Here is a 9,601-nt window from a genome sequence, read left to right as displayed (position 1 = left end):
TATAGCCTACGCCATCTTTATGTAGAGCAACAATTCTTTTTTTCAGATCCTCAGAGAGTTCTTTGCCAGGAGGTGCCATGTTGAACTTCCAGTGACCAGTATGAGAGAGTGAGAGCGATAACACCAAATTTAACACCCCTGCTCCCCATTCACACCTGAGACCTTGTAACACTAATGAGTCACATGACACGGGGGAGAGAAAATGGCTAATTGGGCCCAATTTGGACATAAATGTTTCTTGAGCACCAAATCAACATATTAGAATGATTTCTGAAGGATCATGTGACAGTGAAGACTGGAGTAATGGCTGGTGAAAACTCATCACAGAAATACATTACAATTTAAAATATATTAAATTAGAAAAGCATTATTTTAAATTATAATAATATTACCCAATGTTACTGTTTTACTGTGTTTTCAATCAAATAAATGCAGCCTTGGTGAGCATAAGGGAAAATGTATAAATCTCACAGACTTTTGAACAGTAGTGTATGTCTCTGGCTTAAGGTAAATCTACTGCAAAATTGTATCTATTTATTTATTTATAATTTTTTTAACACCATGTATGTGGCAAGACTATCTTCATGTCGAGAATAAAGTGAATAACAAAAATCAAACAATTAACAAAACCTATTTAAAACATTTAAAACTAATACAATTCATTCAGGTGATCCTTTTTTTAGATACATCAATTAAACATATCTCTGTGTAAAAACACTGTCTATTTATGTTAAAAACTGTGCAGATTGTAAAATATCTTTAAGCAAAACTAAATCTATGCAAGGACCACAAGAATGTTAAATGACATAGGCTAAACTATAAAAGCTGAAGCCTATGGGGAATGAGCAGTATCTCTAAGAGAGTTGTAAAGGAAATGCACAGGAGTTTCTGGAAGGATGTACTAAATAAGAACTGTGTGTGGTGGGACTGAGTGCCTGAGTGGCTCTTTAATCAGCTGCGGCGTTAATTACCTCACAGATGCCATGGGGATAAGACATTGGGCCCAGCAGTAATGAACAAGGGATCGATATCCACAGAGTTGTGACGCTTTACTCCACCCTGGAGGTGTCTAGCCAGCAGTTCTCTCCTGAAGCAGTTACCCCTCTGTGACCACTTAGACGGCAACAATGCTCTGCGTGTCTGACTATGAAAGAGTTTTGGATTGCCTCATGGAGTGAGTGTGTGTGTGTGTGTGTGTGTGTGTGAACCGCCTTCTTTTTCACGTCTTTTAACTATTCCTCAAACTTAAATGGGTGATCAAAATTATGGATCTTGCTACATTAGAGTTCCAACTTTTTCTTTAGGAGAGCTTTTATTTGACTCAATCTATATAACTTTTTTATATGTCTTTTTTATTTGATTTTATATTGTGCTTTAAAGCTACCTTTAAAGGTGTGATATAAAAATAAAGTTTATTATTAATGTGTCCCAGTTGAAAAAGCAATGAACAAGATGAATATGTGCATGCGTGTATGTACGTGTGTGTATACAAAAGCAGGTACTTTATTCTTGCTTTGGGGTTATTATCTGCCCTGAACGAGTTTGTGGTTCTATGAATCACCAAATTTCATGGGCCAATGAGCAACCTGTTCTTGTTGTCGACACTGCTTGGATGACTTCCTCTTCTCGAGATGTGTTGATGCCATGAAATTTAAAATCAACGTATTTTTCCCTTAAAACGATAAATTTTCTCAGTTTAAACATTTGATATGTCATCTATGTTGTATTCTGAATAAATAAAATATTGAAATTTGAAACTTCCACATCATTGCATTCTGTTTTTATTCACAATTTGTACAGTGTCCCAACTTTTTTGGAATCGGGTTTGTATGACTAAAAGGGGGTGGGGTGACAATGCAATGCTTCATCATGGGGTTTGTAGTGGTATTATCACCTGTGGCAGGGCTTGAACTACCGTATCCAGCAGCGCTCTCATTCCCGTGGCCATCTTTAACAGCTTTAGCACTGTCAGAGTGAGCGAGAAAGAGAGAGAGAGTTACAGAGAGTTCAACAAGACAGCTCAGTATATGCATGTCTACGAGGCGTTGATCATTTCAGAAGAAGAAAAACAAAGAGGCCAATAACAGACAAGCCCCCCCACCTTGGTTTAATTCCAGCCTAAACGGCTAATGAGGAGAGAAGAAAAAGGTCAGGGCTAAAATTAAACCCTCACACTGCCGCCCTCTCCCCGTACAGATGTAGAATGATGGCACACTGACTCAGTGATGGCTGTGGACAACAGCAGGATTAAATAACAGATTAAACTCTAGACAAACAGATCAATCCTCAATAATACAGCATCACTGAACTGTGCAAAATACCATTTTGGTATGATGGAGTCAATATCTCTAAGGCTCGTATTGGGCAATGAGGCGAACGTAAATCTCATTGGCTATTTGGGGCTTATCAACACATGAGCCACTGATCAGGTCTTAGAGGCAAATGGGGAGGAGAAAATGAGAGATTTGGAGAGACAAATAGAATTTGGTGCTGGACATGAGTATTAAAACAAGTTTTCGTAACAATATTCCATACATGAAGCGTGCTCATTTGTATTTCAGGCCGTCTGGTTGATTAAAAGATTAAAAAGCACACTGAGAAATGCAGGAAAAAATGGGTTTGATCTGATCTGGAGTACACTGCAGGCAAAATAAATAGACTTTTGTCATTTATTAAGATAAAAGATAAAAAAAGGATTGGCAGACATGCTAAAACACATCTGGCTGTGGGTCTCATGTGGGGGATAAAGTTCAGATTTGGCTCGCAACATTTCCCAGGCTCATTCCTTTTCTCACTCTCCATCATTTCCTGTTCCCTTGCTACTTGCCACTCAATAAAAGTGATAAAGGACTAAAAATAAATAAAAGAAAGATAAAAGTCAGGAAAGTAATGGTTGTGGTGTGTGACAATAAGCACATGCGGAGATTATGCCAGAATGGATGTGTGGCAGGGGCAATTCTAGGATTCATCTGAACATGAGCTGATGTGGGTTAGACAAATATTTCTTGCTTCAAGAGCAAGAAGTTCTGAGTTTAAACTTGCTCCAGTAATATTTGAATAAACCAGTCATATTGCATGTATTATATACAGTATCTCACAGAAGTGAGTACACCCGTCACATTTTTGTAAATATTTTATAATATCTTTTTATGTGACAACACTGAAGAAATGACACTTTGCTACAATGTAAAGTAGTGAGTGTACAGCTTGTATAACAGTGTAAATGTTGCTGTCCCCTCAAAATACAGTAACTCAACACACAGCCATTAATGTCTAAACTGCTGGCCACAAAAGTGAGTACACCCATAAGTGAAAATGTCCAAATTGGGCCCAAAGTGTCAATATTTTGGTTGAACTTCCAGTGACCAGTATGAGAGAGTGAGAGCGATAACACCAAATTTAACACACCTGCTCCCCATTCACACCTGAGACCTTGTAACACTAATGAGTCACATGACACCGGGGAGAGAAAATGGCTAATTGGGCCCAATTTGGACATTTTCACTTAGGGGTGTACTCACTTTTGTGGCCAGCGGTTTAGACATTAATGGCTGTGTGTTGAGTTATTTTGAGGGGACAGCAAATTTACACTGTTATACAAGCTGTACACTCACTACTTTACATTGTAGTAAAGTGTCATTTCTTCAGTGTCACATGAAAAGAAATAATACAATATTTACAAAAATGTGAGGGGTGTACTCACTTCTGTGAGATACTGTATATTGCTAGAAGTATGTCAGTTTATAGTAAAGGACTACATTCTATATATATATATAGTACATAAAATTAAAACAGACTAAAATAAGCTATTAAATAAAAGTAAAAATGTATATATATTTGTTTACATGTACCTTTATTTTTAAATTTTTTTTCATGTTTCATTATGTATATGAAAATACATAAAAAGAATAATCTAGATAAGCTAGTTGGCCTTGCTAATCGAAAAATCAGTTGTTGGATGACTGGTTGACCATCACAACCCGGTAAGGGACTTCAGAGTAAAAAAATACCCTCAGGTAGCTTACTGAAGTCTCAGGAAAGATCATATAATTAGATATTTTAAAGGGTCTGACAGTTTAATTATGTATTTAGGGGCGCTGAAACATCTAGCAGCATCTATGATCAGTGGTGATAGCCAGTGGTCAGTGACTGCGCTTGTATAACTAACCACGTGCAATGCGTAGGACCCTCATGATACGTATGATGGTGGGGTTGATGGGCAGAGATGCACTGATCTCAATCTCCTCCAATATGATGCCCATGACTGACAGCAGCACTATAGCCAAATCCAGCTGGTTCCACCTGCACACATACACAAGGGACAGATTTGCTCTGTTAAGCAAAAATTCAACTTTCATGCAGTCTGAATCCAACCTTCCCCTCTAGTTTCATTCCAATCTGGTCATTTACTCCTCCAGAGAGGTGGCTTAAAAGAAATTAACATTTGAATTAAGCTCGGTCTGGTCAAACAGGTGGCTTGGGACCTGCATTTTTGCTGGGGACCACTTAATAACACCCAATTAGGGAGAATTAAGGACCCACTCCAGCATAGGTGACCTCATTCGCTAATGCAGGACGAGGGATGGCTCGTTTCTACACTACAGCACAAATCACAGTCGCCCACATCTGCGGTGCTGGAACCAGCCGTGGCACACCTGTCTGCGCACACACCTCTGCCATCCAGCTCGTAATTGTGACCTAGTTAAGAGGCACAGAGAGCTACGACAATAAATAATGGCTTGTTGAAAGCTTTCTGGTGTCAGACCTGAATATGCGTGAATAAAAAAGACAAAGTGCACTGTGGTCTGAGCCTGTTTTTTATTACTCTTTTAAATGGGTCAATACCATATATTCTAATAAAGCTACAAAATGCCGGGACGTTTACACCCTGTGCTTGCTCTATGCACCTTGATACATGTCAGTATTAGTTTATGACAAGCCAGAGGAACTGCTCTTGTAGTCAGCCTAATGATAAGTAGGAGTTATATTAGGGAATCAAACACAGGAGAGAGATTTCATTAAACCCTTAAGACAAATAACCACATTCACTCTCGCTTTTTACTGTATCTGGTGCGCTTTGTTGTATTTACATAATGCAGGGCTAATTTAATTTTTATCTGCGCCATGAAAGCAACAGCAGATGCAACATTTTGCCTGTAACACATCCTCCAGTGACTCTAGAGAACAAACTAAGAGGATTCGGTCAGGTGGAATCGACATCTAATTAATTAATTAAATCAATTAGCGATCGGAGGAGAGGAAACTTGAGGAGATGAAAGGTGAGAAGGAGAAACTCAATACCTGTCTTTGAAGAAACGTCGGAAGCCAAACGCGATGAGCTTCAGGACAGCCTCCAGCACAAAGGTGCTGGTGAAGAAATAATTACAGTACTTGAGTGTGATCTCCAGAGACTGGGGGGGAAGGAAACATACAGACAGAGAGGAAGTCAGAGAAACAGTGTGAATGATTAAAAGACTTTCACCTCGGGCTCATAAAGTCAACCAAACCAGTCATTTTACATTAGTAATATAACAATATCAAGCATTCTGTGAATGTTCAGGTAATGCTTAATATACAGTATTTTGTATAAAGTTAAGTTGCATGCTTTTATGAGACTGTATGTGTTTGCAGAGTTTCTCAAATTCATGGACCCCTAGGGTGTCAAATCACCAGAGGCACTGTGGGAAATTTCTGAATTGTGAACAAAAATGTCTCACTGAAAATAACAAGGCAAAGTGTTACAAAGCCAAATCAGCAATGTCGGCTGTAAGGATAAAAATACAATATATTAGAATTTGAAAATTCAAAATAATAATGTTTTTTCACGCAAACTTTTGAACGGTAGTGCATATACACTTGAGTGTGATCTCCAGAGACTGGGGGGGAAGGAAACATACAGACAGAGAGGAAGTCAGAGAAACAGTGTGAATGATTAAAAGACTTTCACCTCGGGCTCATAAAGTCAACCAAACCAGTCATTTTACATTAGTAATATAACAATATCAAGCATTCTGTGAATGTTCAGGTAATGCTTAATATACAGTATTTTGTATAAAGTTAAGTTGCATGCTTTTATGAGACTGTATGTGTTTGCAGAGTTTCTCAAATTCATGGACCCCTAGGGTGTCAAATCACCAGAGGCACTGTGGGAAATTTCTGAATTGTGAACAAAAATGTCTCACTGAAAATAACAAGGCAAAGTGTTACAAAGCCAAATCAGCAATGTCGGCTTTAAGGATAAAAATACAATATATTAGAATTTGAAAATTCAAAATAATAATGTTTTTTCACGCAAACTTTTGAACGGTAGTGCATATACATATATATATATATATGTGTGTCTGTGTGTGGGACTGATTAAATTACTCAATAAATATAATAAAATAAAAATGTCAGTTTCCATAGTAAGTCAAGAAGTCAAACTGACTTATTGTGGACAGTTGGAACCTTGGTTCAAAAAAGTTTGAGAAACCCTGTTTTAGAGAATGAAGTCTGCATTTGATCTTACACGAGGCTGGCTGTAGTGCTCCAGTGACATAGTCACAACGTTTACACAGATGATGAAGGTGATGAAGATGTCCAGGTAGTGACTGGTGCACAGGGTGTGGATCATCAATCGCACATGACTGTAACTGGCATAGTAGGGCAACTTCTGGGCCTCTGAAAGAAACAAATAGATCAGTTTAGAATTAACACCTTTTGACAACAAATATATAAAGCTGAAGTGTGTAAATTCAACAAATGGAATTCAAACAGGTTTCAATAACACTACTGCAATTCACCGGTCAACCACATAGTCCCACCCCCAAACTCATTCCATTGGTTCAGTCAATGTTGCCATGCTGTGACGCTCAAAAAAAAAGATAAATGTTTTGTTAGCGCTACAGAGCCACAGTGTTTACACTTTTATGAAAATCAACCTACTACTGGATTACTTACAATTATCTCTGCACATTAGATTGAGACAAGATAATTATTTACCATCAAACAAATTAGCTAGTTTATATGATGAAATGCTACTCTCTGGTCCATAAACTAGATTTGTTTTCTGCAGAGAAAAGATGCATCACAGAACACACCTGTGAGGTCTCTCCATCTGGCTAATGTTATTATAAGATGTCTGGAGAAATAAACTGGTTGTTCAGCATATCATGTACAAATCAAATCATCTCTTTTCATTTACAGTCACTGCGCTCCATCCTTCTTTACTTTATGGATTTCATTCTCCTCTCTATGGAACAGGTATGGCCAGAAGGGTCAGTGATGTATTTTATTATTATTATCATTATTATTATTATTTTTTATTTTATTATTATTATTATTATTATTTTTTTTTTTATGTTTTAAATGTATTTTGCCCAGTTGATTCTGTCATCCTGAATTATTGCAGGTAAAATACATATCTAAGTTAATTCAGTCTAATAAGAGGGGTTTTCCCAAACTAAAGACAATATTAAATTGAACAAGAGGTGGCTTTATCCATTGTTATTACTCTTTTATTGGCCAGACCCATTAGAAACAGATTCCACGGCACATGATTCCTGCCTCTCATCTCCTTTTCTCTTTCTTACTCCGTCTCTTTTTCTCCATGCGTCTCAGTCTCTTCTCCTCCCTCCTCTTGGCCTCCTCCACCTCCTGGTGCTGTCGGCACTTGTGGAAGTTCTCCACCACCACTCCAACAAACATGTTCAGCACGAAGAAACTGACGATCAGGAGGAAGGAGATGAAGTACAGCAGCATCCAGGGGTTGTTATTGGTTATGGGCTTATCAGTGAAGAGACAGAAAGAACGGAAAATGAAAGAGTTAGGAACCAAAGACATGACCTTGATTTTCTGAAGAAAATGTGAATGGTGACAGCCTATAGAAATTTGCTATGGCGTTCTAGGTGCTCACAAGGGTGCTGCTAGGTGTTTGCTAGGGATTTCTTTGTGATATCTAAGGTGTTGATATGGATGTTCACCTGTCTTCTGCCAAGGGAAAAACCGAAAAGCCACTTTTTGTAAAGAAATGTAAGGATTTCTTTACAAATTAAGGTATCATTAATTTCCGTGCATCCATGCAGGATGGTTTTACCTCAAGGTTTGACTAGAACAGTTAGGAATGATAATAACGATGCTTTTCTTCATAAGTAGGGCTACTACTAAAAAGAAAAAAACGACACAAAAAATGATCAGAACAGGGAGCTGACTAAAATTGAATTCAGCAAGATAATCAACACAGCCATGTTTAATGCAGACACTCATAAGCTTGAGGGAAATTGGTTAAATTATGGTAAAGTGAACTTAGGTGCAGATTTTACTTGGTTGCTTAGCAGCAGTGTGGAGCGAAACAAAAACACCAAAGTCTAAATTGGCTCATTGGAAAACATGGGATGAGAAAGCACACGGTACTCTGCACATTCCCATCTGCTTCCACGCATAGATTATATCCTGCAGTGGACTCTGGTGTGACAGAGATGATGCAGTGGGGAAATTACACATGCCATTTAATCCAAACGTTTTTTTCCACCCTTTGTTTGACTCCCTAGAGATGTTGGGCTCTTCCAGCGTGAGAGGGTCTGGCAGCAGGCCTACACTTAATCATTATGTGCTGGTCCCTAACTGATGCAAGCTCACTGCTTTTTGAACCGAGGACTCTTGAAAGTCATTGTTTTTAGCTTCAGAGCCAAAAGCCTGTTAGTATTCATGAAGCTGATTGTGGGTATTCAGGATTAAATATTCACTGTTGAGTGCTTATTCCTTAAAGCTCTTTATTTTAGTTAAAAAAGAAAGTAACTTTTGTTTGGCACAGAACCATTTTAATATTTAATAAGTATGAAAATAACTAATTCAGAAAATAAATTACATTTTATTCAAAGATGTTAAAGCTTACTTGTAGTATCTTAGTTATAGGATATAGTTTTTAATAAAAGTGCACTGAGGGTGCACCAAGCCACTGTGAAAAACTGAAATGGCTTTTATTTCTATATTTCCATTTATTCATTTAGCAGACACTTTTATCCAAAGCGACTTACAAATAAGGAATACAAGTGATTCATCATAAAGATTTCAGTTCAGTTTTTCATATGATCATATTTCATGATTTCAATTTTCATGTAAATTTTAGTTTAAGTAATTTTATGTGCTTTTATCATTTTCATTATTTTTTTTCTATTTAGCTGTAAGTTTGATTTCAGTTTCAGTAAATTCTAATATTCATTAAAGCTTTTTTTAAGTTTTCATCTAATATTTATTTCAGATTTATTTCAATTCTTAAAAGACTTCTGTATTTTATAATATATTATATTAATATATAAACATTTGTAGTCAAAATTTTACATACACTTTGCAGTATCTGCAATATTTTAATTATTTTACCAAAATAAGAGGGATCATACAAAATGCATGATATTTTTTATTGAGTACTGACCTGAATAAGATATTTTGCATAAAATACATTTGCATATAGTCCACAAGAGAAAATAATAGTTGAAAAGTTTACGTACACTCACAGCCGTGCTGATATACAGCCATATCTCACGTCTACTCGTATGATATTGCTCATATACGTATATATATATATATATATATATATATATATATATATATATATATATATATA

The 9,601-nt window shown here is 36.9% G+C and overlaps 1 protein-coding gene across 1 annotated transcript in view; it reads right to left on the bottom strand.

The window, feature by feature from the left end:
- Positions 1-9,601, bottom strand: part of LOC107561340 (voltage-dependent T-type calcium channel subunit alpha-1I-like) — a 136,974-nt gene that overhangs the window by 20,711 nt on the left and 106,662 nt on the right. The window contains exons 24-28 of the mRNA XM_016245766.1: positions 7,572-7,764; positions 6,509-6,660; positions 5,302-5,411; positions 4,169-4,302; positions 1,895-1,965 (exon numbers count right to left, since the gene is read on the bottom strand). Coding sequence (XP_016101252.1) covers positions 1,895-1,965; positions 4,169-4,302; positions 5,302-5,411; positions 6,509-6,660; positions 7,572-7,764 — 660 coding nt within the window. The remainder of the gene's footprint in view (positions 1-1,894; positions 1,966-4,168; positions 4,303-5,301; positions 5,412-6,508; positions 6,661-7,571; positions 7,765-9,601) is intronic.

The sequence above is a fragment of the Sinocyclocheilus grahami genome, unplaced genomic scaffold (genome assembly GCF_001515645.1).
Source record: "Sinocyclocheilus grahami isolate Dianchi unplaced genomic scaffold, SAMN03320097.WGS_v1.1 scaffold768.1, whole genome shotgun sequence".
Classification (NCBI taxonomy): Eukaryota; Metazoa; Chordata; class Actinopteri; order Cypriniformes; family Cyprinidae; genus Sinocyclocheilus; species Sinocyclocheilus grahami.
Note: the sequence above shows the minus strand (reverse complement) of the source record. Positions and strands in the feature narration are given on the sequence as shown.